This window comes from Pezoporus wallicus, unplaced genomic scaffold, assembly GCF_028554395.1.
Source record: "Pezoporus wallicus isolate ANWC-B61680 ecotype Strahan unplaced genomic scaffold, APGP_CSIRO_Pwel_v1 contig_3815, whole genome shotgun sequence".
Lineage (NCBI taxonomy): Eukaryota > Metazoa > Chordata > Aves > Psittaciformes > Psittacidae > Pezoporus > Pezoporus wallicus.
Window position 1 is genome coordinate 341,427 of NW_026637911.1, and position 22,666 is coordinate 364,092.

Genomic DNA, 22,666 nt, shown 5'->3' on the forward strand with positions numbered 1-22,666 from the left:
TAAAACAGGCTCTCTCACGTACGTCGGCTGGCCTTTACAACGACTGTTTTACTTGAGTGACTTCAGGCTTGTGGTCGTGGGAGTTCCGTGCGCGGGGGTACGCTACCTATTTAGAAACGTGTTTGGTTTTACGTATATTAAAGGGGGGCGGCTTCAGAGCCGCCTGGGAACTCGTGCGGCGAAGTTTGCTTTGGATTTGGTTTGTCCCGGGAGTAAAGCCCCACTCCCTGCCCGTGCTCCCGGCTGCGCCCTCCTCGCAGGGGTCCAGCGGCGCCCGAGCGGATGCGCTGGACCCCGCGGCGGGAAGGCGGTGGCCCGCCCCGCCCCGCTGCCGCCTGCCCCCCGCAGCACATGACCGGCCATGGAGGCGCGCCGGCGCTGCACTGAAGTTTGGAGCCGAGAGCGGGCAAGGACTGCCTGCGAGGAGACGGCGGTGGCCGGCGCCCGGCTGCGGGCGGTGCAGCTGGGCGGCGGGCAGGTAAGGTGGGGCGGCGGCGGGGAGCGGCCGGGCTGGACGAGGGGCGGCACCGCTCCCAGGGGCTCGGCCGCGGCGGGTGCTGAGGGGCGCAACTTCGGCCTCAGCTGCGGGCACGGAGCGCTGGGGCGGGCGTAGAAGGGTGCCCCGGGGCTGTGAACGGAGCTGTGGGGCCGGGCCGAGAGGGGGCCGCTGTCGGGGGGGCGGGTGGCCCCGCTGACGCCGGCGTTCCCGTGTGCGGTGCTCCGCGTCGTGCTGCCCTGGTTCCTCCCCAGCGCTGGGGACGGGCGCGGCAGCGGCGGGGCCGGTGGTGCCGGCGCTGCCCGATGGCTGCCGGGGCGGACGGCGCGGGGTGAGGCCGCCTGTTTACCGCTGTTCCCTCTGTACCCGCAGGTGCCAGCAGCGCCGGGCTGTTCCGCACCCGGCCTGACCTCCGCTCTGATGGAGGCGTCGTTCGGAGAAAGAGGGCACGGTGAGGTGTCGCTGGGACGATAGCCAAAGAGAAGTCATGCATTTCTAGCCCAGCCCCACACCCCCCAGGGCAGTCTTCTGTGCAGCTTTGTTGTGTTTTCGATCCAGGAGAGTGTGGGCTGCTGCTGGCAGCTACAGGATGAAGTCGCCTCCCTGCTGCATGTCTCTTTCTTCCCAAGCATCCCTGGAGGAATCGGGGAGTAGCACATCCCTGGGTTCCCTGGGCTCCAGTGTTTTCAACAGTGAAGAAGAGCAGGGGCCCCTACTCCAGAAGGTCATCCCTTCTTTGGACTGCTTTACTATCAATGTAGGAGGCAGCCGCTTTGTGATGTCCCAGCAAACTTTGTCTTGCTACCCTGACACCCGTCTTGGCAAACTGGCTGTAGTGGTCTCTGCTGCCCGGGATGTGGCCTCTGCCCTCCTTGAGCTCTGTGATGATGCCAACCTCGTGGAGAATGAATATTTCTTTGACCGGAGCTCACAGGCATTTCATTACATTCTGAATTACTACCAGACAGGGAGGCTGCATGTGATGGAGCAGCTTTGTGCACTCTCCTTCCTGCAAGAGATCCAGTACTGGGGTCTGGATGAGCTCAGCATTGATTCCTGCTGCAGAGACCGGTGAGTTGTGGGAAGATGTGACGCGCTGGATTGTGGGATGGGTGAACTCGGCATTGGCTTGCATGCAGGGATGCTCAGGTGAGAGATCCAGTAGTAGGGGTAGGTAGGGTAGCAGAGTATTGGGAGAAGTGCACTCAAAAGTGGGGAGTTCAGCCCTGAATCCTGGTCTAGAGGTGGATGGGTGTAAAAATGGGAGCAGATGTGATGGGTGATGTCCTCATTGACCATTGCTGAGGGGAAGGTTGACAGTGGGGTAAAGATAGTGAGACCCTAACAGGACCTGGATCTGGGTTGCCCTGTACCGGCCCTGGAAGCTCAAAATGTTTGAAAAGGACAATGCCAGAAATGACAAAGGTTGTGAAAGGGGAGATGTCCATTCAGTCATCCAGTTTGAGGTTACCATAGTTATAGGGGTTGGATGTGGAGTCAGGCACAGTGCTGGGTAGGTTTTGAGCCTCCCCACCCCCAGTTTCCATTCTGGAGGATTTCTAGATCCAAGCTGGAGAGGCAGGAGGGGGGTGGTCACCTGGCAGGCTGAGTGTGGGTGGCAAGGCTCCAGGAGGAGCCGTGATGGGAAGCATTGCACATGGATGTCGCAGCTTACAGGGAGGGGGCAGCAGCAGCCGGAACATGGCTCACTGGAGGCAAATTTTAACAAGCAAACTAGGAGTGAGGTGGATTTCCACTGAACCACCCCCAGGATGTTGCTGTATATTCCATTTGTGGTTAATTTATTTTTTCCCACCATTTTTAGTGTTACTGGTTTGTTTCTGATTAGTATTGAAGAAATGAATTATCTAAAGAGTGCAACTGCTATTTATCCAAAGGGGTTATGCCAAAATTATTAGAAAGAAACCAAAAAGCAGCCCCACTGCAAAGGATACTACGGTTACCTTACTCTAGCATGGTCCAGTTCTGTGGCTGAAAAAGTTGGGTCCTAGTTTTCATCCCTTTCTTCCTTCCCTGGTAGATGTAACTGAAAGCTCTCACTTCTTTGGTGGTAAAAAGAGCTACAGACCTCTTTGGCATATGCAGGAGTAACTGTATATCAAACAAAAGCAAAATGGCATAGCCTGTTTGAGACTTGCAGCAGTCAAGAAAAACAGATACAAAAGAAAAGGATTTTTTTAGTGTGCTTTGGGAATGGATTTTGTTTCATGAAATTGTTCTGTAAACATACTATTGCTCTAACAAAACACTCAAGTATGTATTTACAATCTGCAAGTTTTACTCAGCACAGATGCTTGTGTGCTTGATTGTGTGAGGACCCATATATTTAAAGAAAGAAAGCTTGCCATCTTTGTGTGTATTGATCAGAAATTCATCTATGAACTGCATGGTTTTTATGATGCCTTTCCTTTTAGTTTTGCAAATGCATACAGATGTAATAAAAATGGGATATAGTTAATAAAGTTACACCTGGATGGGAGCAATCCCAGGCACAGCTACAGGTTGGCCAGAGAAGAGATTCAGAGCAGCCCTATGGAGAAGGACTTAGGGGTGTTGGCCGATGAGAAACTTAACATGAGCTGGCTTCAGTGTGCGCTTGCAGCCCAGGAAGCCAACCGTATCCTGGGCTGCATCAAAAGGAGCGTGACTAGCAGGTCGAAGGGGGTGATCCTGCCCCTCTGCTCTACTCTGCTCTTGTGAGACCTCACTTGGAGTATTGTGTACAGTTCTGGTGTCCTCAACATAAAAAGGACATGGAACTGTTGGAACAAGTCCAGAGCAGGGCCACAAGGATGATGAGGGGACTGGAGCACCTCCTGTGTGAAGACAGGCTGAGAAAGTTGGGGCTGTTCAGCCTGGAGAAGAGAAGGCTGCGTGGAGACCTCATAGCAGCCTTCCAGTATCTGAAGGGGGCCTATAGGGATGCTGGGGAGGGACTCTTCATTAGGGACTGTAGTGATAGGACAAGGGTTAACAGGTTAAAACTTAAACAGGGGAAGATTAGGTTAGATAAAAGGAGGAAGTTCTTTACTGTGAGGTTGGTGGGGCACTGGAATGGGTTGCCCAAGGAAGTTGTGAATGCTTCATCCTTGGTAGTGTTCAAGGCCAGGTTGGACAGAGCTTTGGGTGAGATGGTTTAGTTCAAGGCGTCCCTGCCCATGGCAGGGGGTTTGGAACTTGATGATCTTAACGTCCTTTTCAACCCTAACTATTCTCTGATTCTATGATTCTAAGTTGAGAACAATTTAGAAACAGAAGGTCTGGTTGTGCCTGGATTGCTTGCAAGAATGCGTGTTAGTTGTGCAGCAGGCTACTATAGTCAACATGATCCATATAAATAACACGCTATCAGAATAAAATTACTCTGTGCATATAAACTGTCACTGACGTGAAATGGGGGAATAGAATATGAGGGCAGTGGAAACATGCTACAGGGTCTCAGTATCTTCAATCATATGCTTGATATGAGGGTTTTCTGAGCTCACATAAGGTAAACTTTAACATGTATTCTTTTGCCTTGCATGGTAGAGGATAAGGAAAACATTTGCATACTGGTATTAAACGTCTCGGGGGGGGGGGTGGGGGGGGGGTGTGGAATGTCCTTGGCAGGTACTTCAGGAGGAAGGAGCTGAGTGAAGCCTTAGACATCAAGAAAGATGCAGAAGAACTGGATGCCCAAGATGAAGAAGTTGACTTTTCTGGTAGTCTCTGTCCCAATGTTAGACAGAAACTTTGGGAAGTTTTGGAAAAGCCTGGCTCCTCTGCAGCAGCCAGGACTTTTGGCACTCTGTCCATGGTTTTTGTTGTTGTGTCTATAGCCAACATGGCTTTGATTTCAGTAGAACTGAGCTGGCTGGCACCACCATTACTGGATGCCCTAGAGTACCTGTGCATTGCATGGTTTACAGTGGAGTTTGTTCTGCGGTTCCTGTGTGCACGGGATCGGTGTCGCTTTCTAAGGAGTGTGGCAAACATCATAGACCTCCTTGCTATTTTACCTTTCTACATCACCCTGCTGGTGGAGAGCCTGTGTGGGGGGGAGAGCTCGCAAGAACTGGAGAACGTGGGGCGCATTGTGCAAGTGCTGAGGCTGCTCAGAGCCCTGCGGATGTTGAAGCTGGGAAGACATTCAACAGGTACTTTCAGCTATGGCAGTGGTACTATTTGGTTTTGCTCCCTGCAGCAGTTGTTCCTGGGCATGGTTCTCCATCCTCTGTGCTTTTCTGCCTAAGCTTTTTTACCCAATCTGTTAGCAGTAATTGCTTGTGAAAAACTTACTTTTGGACATTGATAATTGAGTGGCAGCGGCCTTCTCCAATAAATTTTAGCTCTTCATAGAGCCAGTGTATATTTGCATAGAATATTTGCAAAAAGGGGCCCCGAAGTTGCGTGCTGTAAATCATCCACCAGTCATTCACAAGGTCATAAATTTACAAGCATGTGTTTGAGTTGATTTTATTAGGGGTGAACCAAGGAAAGAAGCAGATCGTTAGGCCACATTTTTATATTATCAAAGGCCCACTAATGACATTTTATAATTACCTATCATAATTTGTTTTGTTGAAAAGTATTTGCAAGGAAATATGTCATGATTTTGTCTACATCATAGATCCTGAAAACAACCATGGTAAAGAATGCTTCAAGAAAACTGTTTAAACTGAGTCTTACCGAACAGTGGCTTCAGGGGCTCTAAGGTCCCATTGAACACAGTGGTATCTCTGTGGCATGTGCAGCACAGCTGGGGGCTGCTTGCTGAGTTGGACGTAGGTGCAGCACAGAGCAGCAGTGTCAGATTCAGTCAGTGCTCACCACTGGTGTGGGGCCTGTCATGTCCAAGCACTCCTGACAGGTCAGTAGACAGAGGATGAACAGCAAGGAGGGATAGGGTGGAAGATGAAGTGCATTCCTGAGAACACTCACATCTTTGTACACTCTTTCAAGTGGTGAAAGGAAGGTATAAAAGGTTATGTTTTCTAGTGGGAATTTATCAGAGGAAGCTGGAAATGATTGGAAGGTGTTGCATTTCCCCTTGCGTTTCCTTCATCTTTATTACAACTTCATGGCATGTGCATGCCTGGTGTATGAAAGAATAAAAGCTGTATTGCCACCACACCCTCTCCATGCCATGATGTTGTCCAGTGCTTGGCATTTTCATATTATTTAATTATGTTCCCACTTAAATCAATGCTGAACATGGTGCTGAATTTGACAGGAGAAATGTTCAGCCAACATTTGGAGCTTTGACAAATAGGATCCTAATAGTAAACCATTGTCTCCATCCTGCAATATTAGCCTGTTCTCAAGATAGAGATGATTGTTCTTACATGGCACTTGACATACCCTTCCAGGATTTCCTGCCATGAAGCAGGAATGGGTTGATGCCTCTCGGTTTTTTGGAGATGCATCTCCACCTTCTTTGTGAACTGGCCCTATTTTGGCAGGCATTACAGTGTGCACACAGCAGCAGAATGTGTCTCTAGTTTTGTTTCCACTGAAGGGCAGTGAACCTGCCTACTAGTGGCAGCAAGTAGCTTTAATGCTGCTGAACATAATCATAGTGGTTTGGGAAGTATCCTAATCTTGCTCGCCTACCCTAGATTACTGATGCATAACTGTCTCTTAGAAAGCGGTTGAAAGGAAGCTTGTAATGGTTCAGTGTGTCAATGAGTTTGTTTTGCTTTATTATAACATTTGCAGAGTCTGCTGATGTTTGGTTTTTTTGTTTTTGTTTTCTTTTTTTTTTCAAGAAAGGCTGCTACAGACTTTTGTTGGTAGCTGCAATGTGAATTCATTCCTCTAATTGTGTTTTGAAAATAAAAAGATTTGAACTCATCAAGGCACTTTTGTGCTGAATTACAAAAAAGTGATCCAAAAGTATGTTACAAGGTTTCCAGTTTATTGGATTTTACTGTTACAGAATGAGTTCATGAAACTCAGTACTATGGCTCTTTCTATCAATTTGAAACCAGATCTTTCAGATGTTTGTATAACAACTGTTAACTTCAGGTAGATTAACTTTCAGGGATAGTCTAAACTTTTGTGTCTATTTATTCTTAAAGTCATTAAAATATTTCCACAATTTATATCGCAATATTGACTGCCATTAATGTTGAGTTTAGTCATTCCAGACTAGGTACATGTTAATTAATTATATAAAAATTTAGTCTCCTAATCTGGAAGTGAGCTATCATCTTTCTACTAGAACCAGAGTGCCAGTTTCAACATGCAAGGAGCTACCTACATATCTATTTAAACCATCCAGAGCTGCTTTACTGTCACTGTGCTTGCTTCTTTGGTAGTTCAGTGGCTATCCACTTAGGCCCAGAACACTAAATCAGAACTGTATAATTGGAATGTAGAAAGTCACTGTTTCAATCTCCTGTCAGAGGAGATGCTGCTACTAAGATGAAACACAGCCATAATAAATCGAAACAGCAAAATAGACTCTCAGATCTGAAGCCCTGTTTCTGACCACTAGAGGTATGTTGCAAAACAGTTCTGTTAACGTGGTTTTAAATACATCCTTAACCACACCTGCTAATAACACAATGAACCTCATAAGTACCATACACAGAGACCATCCTCCTTGCACATACCTAGGCAGTCCTTATAAACCCCAGAGTTCAGGGTGGCTCTTGCAACTCTTCCACTCTCTTGGCTTGGATCTGCCAGTTCAAAGCTACCTCCCAGCGATGCTTCTGTCTGATTTCTGCACTCTCACACCAGACAAAGCTTCATGAACTGCTCCTGGCAAGAGGAGTGCAAGATCAGAAGAGGTGTGAAAATTCATGCCTGCAAACACCAGCTCCTCTTTCATCAAATAGGGGTGTTCACAGTCACAAGGAGAACATCTCTGCAGACCCATACAAAGCTGGGATCACAGCAGCAACCTAGCTGACAGGGCAGAAAGGAGTTAGGAAAAAACATACCAGTTCTTTCCTTCACTTTAAAGAAATGGATACCCTTTTTGTGGGGGAGGACAGAAAAAGAAATGAAAGAATCATTTCTGCCCCTTTGAAAGCTGAACCCAGCTAATAGGGGGGATACAATGCCTAGAAGCACCTGGGCTAGTTTGGTGTATGTAATTATTTATGCAAAGTGCTATACTTCATCAAAGAACAACTGAGAAATCAGTACTACCAATATCCAGAAAATGTATAGCTAGAGGGTGAAACCACTCTTCTGAGCTATCAAAAATGTGGATTTGAGTGGCTCCAAGAATAGCTGAGAGCTGAACCTGCATTTCTCGCATTCTCTAATGCTCCTCAGCTGTTACCTTCCTCCTGGGGCCATGTTTTGCATGAAGCCGTGCTTCCTCTGGGAAGCACTTATGGATTGACTCCTTGAGAAGAGGGTTTGAGCATCTTGTGATAGCAGTGGGCACATGTTTGAGAGAAGGCTGTGGTGTATGTCAGTATGAGATGCCTCTGGAGACATGAAAAATCGAAACTTCAGCGTTTTAGTGCAAAAGATTTAGGATGATTTAAACGCTGTGTGTAAACAGAAGTAATAAGGCTTGCTTTGGTATCTGTGCTAGGACAGCCCTAGTTTGGCTGTGGGCTAGGGCTCAGATACATTTAAAAAACTTACAAAATGATACGGCAGAACATATTATTTGTTTGAATACATCAACTGATTCCCACTTAGGATGAGCTGTGGAGACCAGTAACTTGTCTGATTCATAGGTTTGTCTAAAAATGTCTTCTGACTTCATCTGAAGACATGAAGAGATGTATTTTTGTTTTAGATGAGGATAATAGTACTAAGAATAATTTAAAAATACCAAATCAGACTCCTGAACAGTCAGAATAATTAATATAGGAAAAATTCTTTTACTGAAGATTTCATCAATGTGATACAAGGAGTTAGCAGTCAATTCCAAGTTCCTCCTTTCTTTAGCCTGCTTTTTGCAAATTCTTTAGCTATAGTATTCTCAGGATTCAGCATAAAGAGCAAACCCTGTCTTTTATAGCAGTCAGTTATTCTTTGAAGAGAAGTGCTATGCAGGTAATTTAGAGTACCTTCTTTCTAAATCATCTGAAAGGACTTACTCTTCTACCCTGTTCAGGAGGAAGTTTTACAGGGCAATGGATGGTAATAACTTCCTTGGAAGATGAGAGTTTGATCTGGATCCTTGCAGTTGTCTCACAAAGCTTTTGCACCACGAATATTAATGCATATCCAAAATGTGGAGGCAGTCATATTAAGAGAAAAAAATACACTGATATATTTTATTCCCATTGCAGATTTAAACTATATCATTATAATAAACATTCTAACCAACAGATCGTAGTTATAGTAACATAGAACCTGGATATGGGCAAGTCTTTAACTGGAGTTGGTAGAATATTAAAAAAGGAAAAATCCTACAAATTCTGGGGTGTACTTCCATTGTTCACTGTACATACAAAAAAAAAAAAAAAAAAAAAAAAGCCTTTAAAGCCCATTAGACCTGAAGGAGAGAAGAAATCCAAAAGCAAGATGAAATTCTTAACATCTTGTAGATTGAGAATGAGGAACAAAGAGCAAATCGAATTGCTTATTGCACTCATGATATGAATTCTGCAAGCAGAGGCAGAGTTCAGTAAGCTATTTTGCAAATGCTAGTTTAGTTAGAAGTCTACCCCGGGAAGGGTAATTCATAAACATTGTGGGTTTTTTCATTTATTAAAGAAAGCACATTTTAAACAGTGTTAAAAAACAATACAAAGTCACTTGTGATTCAAAAGATAATTTCAGTCTCCCATGTGTCTCAGCTGAATTGGTACCCTGTTATCTTTCTTTATGTGTGCAACATTTATCTATTGCACTGTTATTGTATTTACCTTCCTGCTTGCTTTGTCAGGCAGTCTAGTCTTGAAGCAGCAGTTCTAGAAAGAATGGGGGGGTCTATGTAGAGTAGCCAGCTGCCCATGAGCTCCCTTGGCAACCCACGGGTGATACTACTGATATAGGTGAATTAACAGAATATCATGTTTTCATTGGGAGGCTTTGCAGTCTGGTTTTGGCACAAGTGCACCTGCTGCTGAAATACTGCTTTGACGTCTACAGTTAAAGATATTGATAGGTTCTGGGGGGAAGACATGTCGAGGAGAGGTTGTGAGAACTATATGAGGATTAAGAACAGTTCTTAGCAAAAAAAAAAAGTTACTAATTGACTGAACTAGGCTCTAAGCACTGACCTAGAAAAATGAATTGGGTAACTGGAGGTTGTTTGGTCCAAGAGAAAAATCCGATAACGGCTGGAAAACAGGAGCTTGGCACATTCAAGGGAGCAGGTGTTTTTACTCTGCTTTTAAATGGCTATTTAGATAACTTATTAAAAACTACGACAGATTCTTCTGTTATAGCCAGTTACTAAATATTGATTAGTTTTCCTAAATTATATGTGTATGTAGTACAAACAGTAAGCAATTAGAAGAATTTTTATGCTCTATATTAAGGAAACACAGGTGATGTCAGTGGTTCAGTCATTTTAATCTAGTTCTTCCACATTTTCCCAGTAGCACTGAGAGCAGCACACCTTTTTCTTAAATCATGTTCACAAACAGTCAAAGAAAAACACAAGGCATCTTTTAAATAAGAGATGTTTTGCGAAGTTATGATGACAGCTACATGAATCAACCTATACTGACAGCATTTATTGTCTTTCAGGCTTGCGGTCTCTTGGAATGACTATCGCACAGTGCTATGAGGAGGTTGGCCTTCTGCTGCTTTTCCTCTCTGTAGGAATCTCTATATTTTCTACTGTGGAATACTTCGTTGAGCAAGGTGTGCCAGGCACAACTTTCACAAGTGTACCTGGTGCTTGGTGGTGGGCAACAACTTCCATGACAACTGTTGGTTATGGTGACATTAGACCAGACACTACCATTGGTAAGGTGGTAGCCTTTATATGTATACTGTCAGGAATACTGGTTTTGGCTTTGCCAATAGCTATAATAAATGACCGTTTTTCTGCCTGTTACTTTACACTGAAGATAAAAGAAGCCGCTCTTAGGCAGCGTGAAGCTTTAAAGAAACTCATGAAGAGCTCATCCAGCGATTCAAACATCAATGTTAATTTGCGAGACGTTTATGCACGCAGTGTCATGGACATGTTGCGGTTAAAAAGCAGAGAGAGAGCAAGTACAAGGAGCAGTGGAGCAGATGATTTTTGGTTTTAAGTTATTTAGCCTTATATAGCAAATAGACTACTTCAAAAGTGTACTATTAAGCATCTCTTTTTTTATTATCCACCACATAGTGTATTTGCTTTTCCAGCTGGAGTTCTGCTTGCTTGGACAGACTGTGATAACTATTCTATACAAAAGGCAGACTTCATAATATGGAGTCTCTCAAGGAGCCCTGAAACCTACTTCCAGAACTGAATCATGGTGGGTGAGATGGGAAATAATGGGCCCGTTAAAACAGTGACACAAACATTTGTCTGTGAATCTGATGTCCTTGGCAATGTGTAGTAATAAAGTCTTAGTGAAAATTTCCATGGTGTTTTGAATTTTAAAGATCCATAAGATTTGTATTTACATTGGGAGAGCAAAAGTCAAAGACATTAAGAAAAACTGAAAAGGGAAGTCTAAGGAAATCAAATGTTGAATAAATTTAGGATGACATTCCTCTAAGGAGCTTCATTGTGACCCCCTTTCTTATCTCCACCTTCTACTCCATTTACATGAAAATGAGGTTATTAGACCCTGGGGGTGGGAGGGAGAATTTTTTATTTGAAGAGAAGGGTTACCACATATGTGGTGAGTAAAAGCACTTGGGCTACTTCAACCCCATGCAACACTACAGGCTTTGGGAAGACTGGCTGGAAAGCTGCTTGGCAGAAAAGGACCTGGGGGTTGACTGAGAGCTGCTAAACATGAGCCAGCTTGTGCACAGGTGGCCGAGAAGGCCAAAAGCATCTTGGCTTGTATCAGAAATATCAGGGCAAGGGCAATGATCGTCCTCCTGTACTTGGCACTGGTGAGGCCACACCTGGAATCCTGTGTTTAGTTTTGGGCCCCTCACTACAAGAGAGACATTGAGGTGCTGGAGCGGGTCCAGAAAAGGGCAACGGAGCTGTTGAAGGGTCTGGAGAACAAGTCTGATGAAGAGCAGCTGAGGGGACAAGGGCTGTTTAGCCTGGAGAAAAGGAGGCTTAAGGGAGACTTTATCACTCTCTACAACTTCCTGAAAGGATGTTGTAGTGAGAAGGTGGGTTGGCCTCTTCTCAGAAGTAACAAGAGGTATGACAAGAGGTAAGGGCCTCAAGTTGTGCTAGGGAAGTTTAGACTGTTAATAAAAGTTTGTTTGCCAAGAGGGTGGTCAGGCATTGGAACAGGTTTCCCAGGGGAGTGATGGAATCACTGTCCCTGGCAGTGTTCAAATACCCTGTAGCTGAGGCCCTTACTGACATGGTTTAGTGACATGGTCTTGGCAGTCCTGGGGTGATGGTTGAACTCAATGATCTTATAAGTCTATTCCAGCCTAGCTGATTTTGTGATTCTATGATTAAGCCAATGCCAGATCTGCAGCAAAGTGTAAAATAGTCATTAAATAGGTCTCATAATGTAGAGCATCCACTGTCGTTGCTCTGGAAGTTGCAGAAGCTAATACATCATTTGCAGCATAATTTACAAGTACTTTGCAGACTTAGTTTGAACTGTGCCTTGTCTATGTGTTTTGATTCTCATAAATTATTTGTGTATCTAAGCAGTTCTTGCACTCAAGTAGTTACTGGTGGGTATCAGAAGAAACAGAATTAGTACTCATTTCCCTATGTCCCATTAAAATCAGTGGGTATTCCAAATGGGGCCAGATTTAAAAAAAAACAATTATCTTCATGGACTCATTATTAGAAATACCCTTCATCAGAATCTTTTGTTCCAAAGGAAAAATGAGCACTTGTTAGACTGGGTAATTAGTCAAATACAATAAACAAAGTACAAAGTTCAAATAGTCAAAGGTATTTTCAGTCAAGTTTCCTACCACTTACCACTCCAATGGGCTAATACAATTCTTAGCAACTAAAGCTTTTCTTTAATATAATTACATTGTCCTAAACTACGATATTGCCACATATTTATAGAATTCATCTAGTAGGTTAAATAATAAAAATCACAAGCCTCTCTCATGTTTTGGGCAAGATAAGTACAATCATTATTTACATTTGACATCTGGCATTAATTCAACATACTAAAACATCTATTAACTGTGGATTTTTTAATTTTATAAGATATTTATATAAATAGGTTAAACTGCCTTTAAGGAATGGGTGAAATAGCCTGCTTTTAATAAACATTGAGTAATACATGTTGTGAAACAACAGTGTGATTTCCTCCCATTCCCTATAAATGGTGGTGTAAACACAATTCAGCAAACAAAGTTTTCAGTGGCTCCAACCTTGATGCAAACTGAGTAGCATTTCAGCAGGAAACGTCTCCCTGTTAGCTGGCATCAGTCAGCATTTGGATTTGGGACCAACGCAGCATATGCAACTGGCACCAGGGGGAGAAGGAAGCCAAAGGAAAACACTGGAGACGAAAAGAGTACGTCTTGCTCTACCAGAAATTGTCTAGGTGTGAAAATTTGTGGATCTGCCTCATCATCTGTTACATAGAGAGCAAACTGTGTTACCACAGTGTTCCCCTCTGCCCACATACCCTATGAACCCATCACAAAACTCCCGCTGATGTCCAGGAGATAAAATTAATTCTGCAGGGGAAGGTTTGATGCAGCCCACTTTAGGTTATTATTTCATAGCTCCTTGGAGCAGGAAGTCTCCCAGGCTGCACAAATTGTACAGACTGTTTCTCGTTCAAAAGTCATTCTAATTATAGAGAATTAGGAAGACGCTTTCATTGTGTGAAGGCTGTTTTGTAATGTCTTTTGTGCTTTCTTGTACAGCAGCTGATCTCTGTTTCAGAAAGGAAATGCAGTTAGATAGCTGATGATTCTCTTTAGGGAAAGGCTGCTTTTATTGCATCCCGTGCCTTTTATGAAAGACTCAAAAGAATGAGAAATGTCCTGGGATGTATCAGTTGATTCACTCCTTTCACCAGCTCTGGAGATAAAAGTTTCCTAGAAATGCCCATGAGGAAGTGTGGCTGAGTTTTTATCCAGTGGCAGCTTTAGCTTCTATTTCCAGACCTCTTGATTTTAAATTCAAAGTCTCCCAAGAAGTGTTTGTCAGTCCTGTTGTTTATGCAGCAAGGTTATCTATCACGTTATGGACTGAGACTAGCAAATCATTTTGCAGATTAAGGCCAGTTCTGCTCTCAGCTCTTACAGACAGAAAGACCAAAGCATTAATACTGAGTAACAAACAACAGTACAGGACATTGCAGCTCTAAAACATAAAGCTGCAACATGCACTTACTACCACAGATTTAGAAAATAGCTCAGTCACCACAAAGGCACCAAATTAAAGATGTTACTGTGCTATTTGTAGAATATCACACTAAAGATAAGAAACTACCTCTCCACATCTGTTCTGCCATTTCTATCCCACAGCAGACTTCATAGAATCATAGAATCAACTAGGTTGGAAAAGGCCTTTAAGATCATCAGGTCCAACCTTTACCCCAGGCCTGCCAAGTCCACCACTAAACCATGTCACTGAGGGCCTCATCTACGTGTTTTTTGAACACTTCCAGAGACCGTGACTCCACCATTTCCCTGGGCAGCCGGTTCCAATGCCATAGCAGAAAGGATCATATGATAGAACATCAGTAACATTGGCTAAAAATTCAGCATTTTAGCTTAAAACACCAAGTATTTTCAAAAAATGTCATCAAAGGGTATAGCTACAGCACTTAAAGCAAGCCCACATTAACCTTGGTTTCCTAGTACAGGAAACAATAATAGTGAAAATCATAGAATCATAGAGTGGTTTGAGATGGAAGAGACCTTAAAGGACATCCAGTTCCATTCCCCTGCCATGGACAGGGACACCTTCCGATAGACCAGGTTGCTCTATCCAACCTGGCTTTAAATACTTCCTTGTATGGGGCAGTGTCTTTCAGTTTAAAGCCATTACCCCTAGTCCTGTGCCTACAGCCCTTATAAAAAGTCCCTCTGCAGCTTTCTTGTACACTGCAGTGTAGACTAACACTCTGAAAAATTCTGTACATTTGTTTATGCTTAGGATCAGCTTTTAGTTGGGTACAGTGTGGTCCAAACCCACCAGAACTGTTTAAACATCACTAAAATCCTTCTTTGTCATTCTTACTTTGGAGAAAGCAAACAGCCTCCTGGGGCGCATGAAGCAGAGCATTGCCAGAAGGTCAAGGGACGCAGTCCTGCTCCTCTGCTCAGCCCTGAGGAGACACATCTCAATGATGTGTACTGGGCTCCCAAGTACAAGATAGATGGGGAAATGCTGGAGAAAACCCAGCAAAAAGTAGTCCCAGGCTGCAGAGACCACGTTGGAGAACCCCCATGTCCAGGACATGTGGGACAAACAGGACCAGTGCTGGTGCCTATGGGTTAATTTGTCACTTCTGGGGGTTTTAGAAAAGTATTTAGAAATTCTTGTTTGTTAATGATTTACAAGAGTCTAATTTTGTGATATACCTGTTGTACTGTACTGGTATTGATCCCAAGTGCATAGTTCACCGATCACTTTAATTATGTGGTGTTAGCAAGTCAATAAAGCACTTCAATCTTGATTTGATATTAACTATGCAAGTTGAGCAATTGTCCCCCAGGATAGGAGTTTTTCTGGCCAACTGTGAGGTAGGATTGCCACATAGCAAATATGTTTAAGCACAAAAAGGAGAAAAAAGGAACAGAGAAAGATATGAAGTCTTTTAGAAGGCAATGCCCATTTAATTTTGTTTTCAGGCAGAACAAAGTATTCTCATCTTGTTATAATTATTTTGATAATGAGTGACATATTTTTCTTGTTTTTTACAGTATTGTGCTCTCAAACTTCCGCTGAGGTATACACTCATAAATGCAGCCCTAATAGAACATATTATGTTGAGATACCTGCCATCTAAGTTAGAGCAGCTGTTGCTGATGCTTTGGGTACATAGCTGTCTGTGCTTATCACATGGCTTCAATGTAGAAAGGGTAGAGCAGCACAGGCTGTAGTCATACCTATGATTGCAGACAAAGGGTCTTCAGGGCTCTAGGCACTTGAAAGCATCATTAATCAAAGAGGAGGGCTGGAGTCAATAGTATGTCTAGGACTGAGGCACATTTTTCAGTTACAGCTTCTTGCCAATTAGGGAGGTTTTTTTGAGAGTTTTAATAAGTCCTGTAATGATTATGGCTTTACCTTTCATTTAAACACAAATTCCACAAAACACATACATCTTCAGACAAAAACAGAGCTGCCATGCACTCACTTCTGTAAGAATTTGAGAAGGCACTTAAGTTTCTGACAAAACCTTGACACCCCTGTAAAGGATTGGTGCGTCTGCTGGAGGATGGCACTGTCAGCAGGAAGGAGATCAAAGCTCATCCCCATGTGTCTCGCACAGATGTGGTTGAAAAGCATAAGCATACACATGTGTCCTCACAGAAAACAGGAGGGAAATTTTGTGCAGGTGGTTCTTCCAGATTTCCCTATTGCAGGATTTCTGTGTGAGACAAAAGAATTCTAGACTAACAGCAAAGCATATTTAAAGGTTTTTGGGGCGCTCATCTATTTTACTTATGCTACGTTTCTGTCTGCAGACCTCAGCAACCTCTTTAGCTGAGGTAAGAATAAGGAAGGGATCCCACCTGATGTCACAAAAGCAGGCCCAACACCAGCCAATGTAAACATTAGTTGCTCCCAGTGTTTCTAAGTTCTCCCCAAAAGAAGCTGTCTGTGAGATGCACTTCACATGACAGAGAGAGAGGAACCCAGAACAGCCTGAAGTTAGGTTCAGTGTTTTAAAAAGTCTGTAGTTGTGCTCATCTGCTTAAAATTACGTAAAATACCTATTATGATGTGAAAAAACATTACTTTGTTACAGCTTCTCAAAATTAAATCATCTTTCTTATCAAGCAAAGGAAGACTCCTGCAGATATAAGGTTTTGTCTAATTATACCTAGTATTATGCAGCTTTTAAGAAAATAAAAAGTGCTTGTAAGTCATGTAGTATTTCTGTATAGTTCTGTAAGCTAATACCTGTTTTATTTCCAATGGCTTGACTCAGAAAGGCAGGTCTATTTCCAACTCTGTGCAGCAGAGATAGCTCCTGAGAAATGGCTGAAGTGTACATGACTCTTCACAACCTAATGCATTAATCAGGTTCTCAGGAGAACTTAGACAGTACTTCAGAGCGACTTCTTGCAACTGCCATAAAATACAAGCACAGTGAATTGACTTGTCCTAAACATAATTTTTCAGCACAACTAAAAATGCAATTGGCTTGAAATTGGTCAAAAGATAATGAACAATGTCACTCTGTACAGCTGGCTCTGTGTTACAGATTTGTGAATTTTAACTCTCAGCCTGTGGTATGAAATATGTTATGCAATCCAACCATGTTGAATTATGGAAAAATATTCCAACATTAACATGTCTCTGCTTAAGAACTGCTGTCCAGGAAAGCAACATTTGTAAACTTACAGCTCTTTTGTCCTAAACTATCAATATCATTAGGGCCTTTAGAACATGATGTCAGAAACTGCTAGTTACAGGCTCAGTGGGACCCCTCCATAGCTTTTGTAATGTGTGTTAGATGCTGCAGTGATAAAAACTATTAATACTGAAGCCTTGAACAGATAGATTAAGCCATAATTTATTCTGAGTATATGAGAAAAAAAAAACGATGAAGGTAGAACAGGAAAGAGAAAATTAATTTAAGTTTAATTTAAATAAGAAGTTGACATTCTTCAGCTGAGATTTACCAGTGTCTTTTTGTGACCAACCTTGTGTGTTTTAGTCCTCATATCTTCTCATAAGGAATGAAGAATACATGGTTCTGTGCAGAGGAAGAAATTCTTTTCAGCTCATTAACTAACATGCATCATAGGTCCATAACACAAATTAGATCATATACTAATAATTCATACCTCATCCTAGCCATTCAGCCCTGTATATCAGAAACACCTCTGCCCTGAACTAGATGTAAGCATGCGGCTTCACTGTTCTTCTGTAGATCAACAACAAAAAACCTTTTTGTAAAAAGTAAACATCAAATTAAAGGAATAAGATCTGGTTTAATGTATTTCCAGTTCCTGCTATTTGTTACTTCTGCTGTCAGTCCTCATTTAACCCTCCTATCTTCTCTTGCTGGCAGGATTTGTTGAATAACAGATGGAAGAACTGACAATCACAGCCTTTCAGTGACAAAATGTAGACAAACCGTCCCCACAAACCTATGTTCTGTTTTCCTATATTAGGAATAAAATCCAAGTCAAAAGAAACAAGTGTGGTGTTTCTCACACAGCTACAAGAACAGTATTGATTAGAAACCAGCAGAACTACAGTTTTCCAAATTACAGGAAGCTATAAGCTTACAGTTTTTCAAAACCAACCTGTCATGTAATACATCTATTTATAGGAAACCAGACTCCAGTAACAAATAAAAAAAGAAATACCTCTGGGAAGGTATCTGCCTTCTGAGTTGTCCTGTGTTCCGCTGTAGCAGTCATTTTTCTCCTTTATAGTAGCTGGTGCAGTGCTGTGGTTTTGACTTTCAGCCTGGGAACAGCACTGATAACACCGATGTTTTTAGTTGCTGCTCAGTAATGTTTACTCTGACCAAGGGCTTTCTGAGTCTCATGCTCTGCCAGGGAGGAGGGGAAGCCGGGAGGAAGCAGAGACAGGACACCTGACCCAAACTAGCCAAAGGGGTATTCCATACCACAGCATGTCAGGCCCGGTATATAAACTGGGGGCAGCTACCCAAAGGGCTAGATCTCTGCTCAGATTGTGCTGGCTATCAGTCAGCGGGTGGTGAGCGATTGTATTCTCTTCCGTTGTTATTTCCCTTATCATTATTATTATGGATGGCAGCAGCAGTGGTTTGTGTTATACCTTAGTTACTGGACTGCTCTTATCTCAGCCCATGGGAGTTACATTCTTTTGATTCTCCTCCCCATCCCTCCAGGAGAAGGGGAAAGGAAGAGGGGGGAGTGAGCGAGCGGCTGCGTGGTTCTGGGTTGCTGACTGGGCTTAAACCATGACATGCATTTAGAGAGTTAATGTAACTGCTTCTGCAAACATGCCCAGGAGGCAAGATCCCATTGTGCAGGTGTTGCACCAAATCAAAACACAGCCCTTTCCTAAAGTTCCTTCCATCCAAATGTGTAGGAGAAACCAAACCCTATATTAAATTTCACAGTGTAAAGGAGCAAAGCTCATCCAAAAAGTATTCATATGAGTTTGTTGTACGAATAATGCGACATGTTCCCCCTGGCAAATCTGCTGATATAATGGAGAAATGTGGTCCACTTTCCAGCCAGTGCTGGCTTTGTTGTGTAAAAGTTGGATACATGGTTGAGCCACAAAAGGGACCAAAACCAACATCCAAATTATGGCCTCTGTTACGCAGACTGCTTTTCACCATATGGAGATAAATCCAGTTTGCTTGTGCCAAGCATCACAATGGAAATACTGGCAGCACGAGCTGACAAAATGCCACTGGCCATCACTATAATACAGAGGCTGCATTATGCTGCAAATGCTCCCATCAGCTGTCCAGCAAGTGACTTCATTAGAACAGATGTGACAATACACAAGCCAAAATAAGGAAGTGGAAAGTTCTTGTCCTCACCTATCACCAGTGAACTGCAGACCACAAGGCACACAGGCAGAAGGAGCTGCTCTGCATATCCTCAGCTTCCTCTCCAGCTTGCCTACTCCTCATATTTTCACCAGCCAGCCCCCCAGAACTGTGAAAGAGGCCCCAGTAGGCCAATTGCACTTGGGAGGATGTATTCAATGCCACTGAACTTGCCCAAGGAACAAATAGTCTAGAATGTGAATGTGTTGAATGATAAAACATTATTTGTACATTCAGTTCTAGCCAGTGCAATATGGGTTTTTCCCAGGAAGTTTCATTTCCTCAACTATCCTTCCTGTGTAGAGGTGTTCAATTAGCAAGGTAAAATATAATTTGCTAATTAAATGAAAGATTTTGACAAAGACAATCAGTAATCTAAGTAAAAGCAGGCAAGATGAAAATACATAGAATCATAGAATAGTTAGGGTTGGAAAGGACCTTAAGATCAGCTACTTCCAACAACCCTGTCCCACCTCACACTAAACCATGTCATCCAAGGCTCTGTCCAACCTGGCCTTGAACACTGCCAGGGATGGAGCATTCACAACTTCCTTGGGCAACCTATTCCAATGCCTCACCACCCTTACAGTAAAGCACTTCTTCCTTATATCAAATCTAAACTTCACCTGTTTAAGTTTAAACCCATTCCCCTTGTCCTACCACTACGGTCTCTAATGAAGAGTCCCTACGCAGCATCCTTATAGGCCTTTCTCAGATACTGGAAGGCTGCTGTGTGGAGACCACACAGCCTTCTCTTTGCTGATTGTAAAAATAATGAAAAGAAAAATTAAAATCTCCAAAGATTGAATTACAGTTTAATCCTGGGCAAAGAAAGGCAGAAAAGTCAGAAACTAGTAGAAGAGCTAAGACAAGTCCAGAATTTGAGATCCAGGTTCAGACCCTAAATATTCCAACCATGTAGCATATAGCAACTCCTATGCAAGATACTAACTGTTTTGAAATGCACCTCATCCTGTACTCCAGGCAAGGACTAGGAATTTCTGGTGTAGAATTCTGGCTTACCAGGTTAGGTATGTAAACTCAAACACTTAAAATTTTCAATAGATTTGGACAATAGATCTATTTTTGAGTGGAGGTAAAAGCACTGTAGCTGGATGAACATTTTCTTTTGGAAACTGAATAGTTATTCATTCTTCACATTTGAAAAAAAAAAAACAACAGAAACACCAAACCACCAAATCCAGAAGCATTTGTTTAAAACACAAAACAGCTGGATAGTCATAGCATTGCAGAAACAGATTAATGCTTTGCCAGGTTCACCTCCTCCATTCCCACTCCACACACACAGAATAGGCTCTTTTCCAGGGAAAGGCTCCTGAAAAACCTTGGAGACATTGTAGGAATAATATTTTAAGCTTGTTGCTGCACACTTGAAATGTGTGTTGCTGCACAAAATTTCACATCAGGGCAAAGGCTAGGTGGTAGGTTTGCTTCAGATAGCTGAGAACACTAATACGTGTCTGCCGCAGTGTCCCAGTTTTATGATAAGGGATGGGAGAAAAAGAATACAAACAATATTAGGGAACAAGCTGGTTGTTTCTGACATGAGCATAACACAATCCAGAAAGAAAGGACAGAGAGGACAAAAAGGACAAAAGTGTGGCAGTTATTTTTCTCCATTGGTTTCACTCCTCATCTCCAGCCATCAAACTAAGGGCAGGGATTGTAGTATGCGAAATAAATCTTCCATGCTTATTCAAGCTATATAAAAATTGGCAGGCGTATTCTCTTTCCAAGGAGTAGGCTAGCAATGGTCAACACTGGTGCTCAAAATGGTTTTGGAGAAGCAGCACTTAACTCCTGCAAGCTGCCAAAACACAGGATTGCACTGACTAGCAGGATGGCTAGCAGGAAGTTTCATATCCCTTCTGGAAGCTGCAGGGAGCTTTCAGAGCTTGCACTTGCACCTGAAACAGTGAGTCAGTGCTGGGATGCTGGGGAAGGTATTGCTGATGGACCTCGCTTTCTGACACAGTAAAGTGTGTTGATCCTGGAGTCACACCAAACCCTGGATCAAGAAACAGGGCTTCAAGTCTATGACTTGTAGAAGGCCCCCTCATACATCATCTCCTTGAAATTTGGAATAAGTTTCTCTATCTGTCCTCTGCACAGAAAGGCAATGCTGCAGAATTTCCATACGTCTATTTCTATTTTGTTGGGCTTTGTGCTCAGAAAACTATAGACGATTTTGTAAACAAGCAAATGAAAGCTGCTTGAAAACCACTTCTATTGCAGGAAGGGTTCAGTCTCAGTTGCAGTATTCATATGATGGTATCACTACGGCAACCAAGCCTGTAAACAATACTGTTGGTCATGGATAACACACTAGTACTTGGTTTAGTGATTAGAAACAAAAGCTTTGTCAGACTTATTTCTTTACTGCCATTTCAGGCTTCCTGATAGAAATGCTGTTTCAAGGGCTTTGCTCTGAAGTGTAAGTACATTAGACTTGTCTGACAAAATGTAAGAAGGTTTGGCTGCAGTGCTCCACCATGTCATCTGGGCTGCTTCTCTTTTACATTTCATTGTTAGGATCTGACATGTTACTCGCATTACCAATGCATACCTGCCATCACGATGACAACACATTAACCCATGTGGTTCCTGTTCCTTCTGAAGTAAGAGAAACTATTATTTGATTCTGGTACCTACAGAGTGAGGTCAGTCTTTTCAGTTCCTCATGAAAGACATCTAGGGAATTCTGCAAAACCCATGTTATATAGTGCCATACAGAAACATTTAGCTTACCTGCACCCTAAAAAAAAGAAAAATGTAAAGAAGTAACCTTTGTAGAGCAAGGTCATTAAGTCCAGAATAACATGTCCAATCTGTTCTCAGGAACTTAGAACAAAGAGTTATTTTGCATTGCCTCTGTTAGGGCACTCCTATGCCTGAGACAGCTCCATAGTACTGATTAAAAGCCTCAAAAAGTTGAGGGTCTAATCTGCTGCCTTAAAGCTCACAGCAGAACTCCCCGTATGGATGAGCGACATTACAGCCATGAGTGAGAGTCATCTAGCCAAACTTTAGAGAAGCACAGGGTATAAAACCTTACATTGAAACAGGTCTTAATGACTCTTCACAGTCATTTCACCTAAAATAGGATATCTAAAATAGAATTGTCTATTATTCTCCATTGGATGAAGGGACCTTTGGAGTGACTAACTGGTTTAGACACATCTTAGAACTTAAAATTGTGGAGAGATGAGTCATTCCTCTTGAGTCCTTTTTAGCACCAGCAAGCTTATTGTCTAGGCATTCAGTGTACAGATTTCAGGAAAGTTCTTTGCTCCAGATCTGGATAGGACTGCTTTGAATCAACCCAATTAGGCTGCAGCTGGAGAGCTATGCACAGCTTGGGTGATTGTCCTTTCTAGGAAGATGCATTAAATTGGAAATAATGATCAAACTTGTT

The 22,666-nt window shown here is 42.8% G+C and overlaps 1 protein-coding gene across 2 annotated transcripts; it reads left to right on the plus strand.

Moving 5' to 3' along the window:
- The first annotated feature begins 344 nt into the window (after positions 1–344).
- Positions 345–11,001, plus strand: KCNV1 (potassium voltage-gated channel modifier subfamily V member 1). Of its 2 annotated transcripts, none has more exons than XM_057408183.1 (4): positions 345–478; positions 1,461–1,567; positions 4,127–4,653; positions 10,172–11,001. In XM_057408183.1, the coding sequence occupies exons 1-4, from the start codon at positions 362–364 to the stop codon at positions 10,681–10,683; spliced, it is 1,263 nt and encodes a 420-aa protein (XP_057264166.1). In that variant the 5' UTR covers positions 345–361; the 3' UTR covers positions 10,684–11,001. The 2 variants fall into 2 exon arrangements, with proteins under 2 accessions (XP_057264166.1, XP_057264164.1); XM_057408181.1 differs by having other exon boundaries at positions 363–478; positions 1,055–1,567.
- The last annotated feature ends 11,665 nt before the right edge of the window (positions 11,002–22,666 follow it).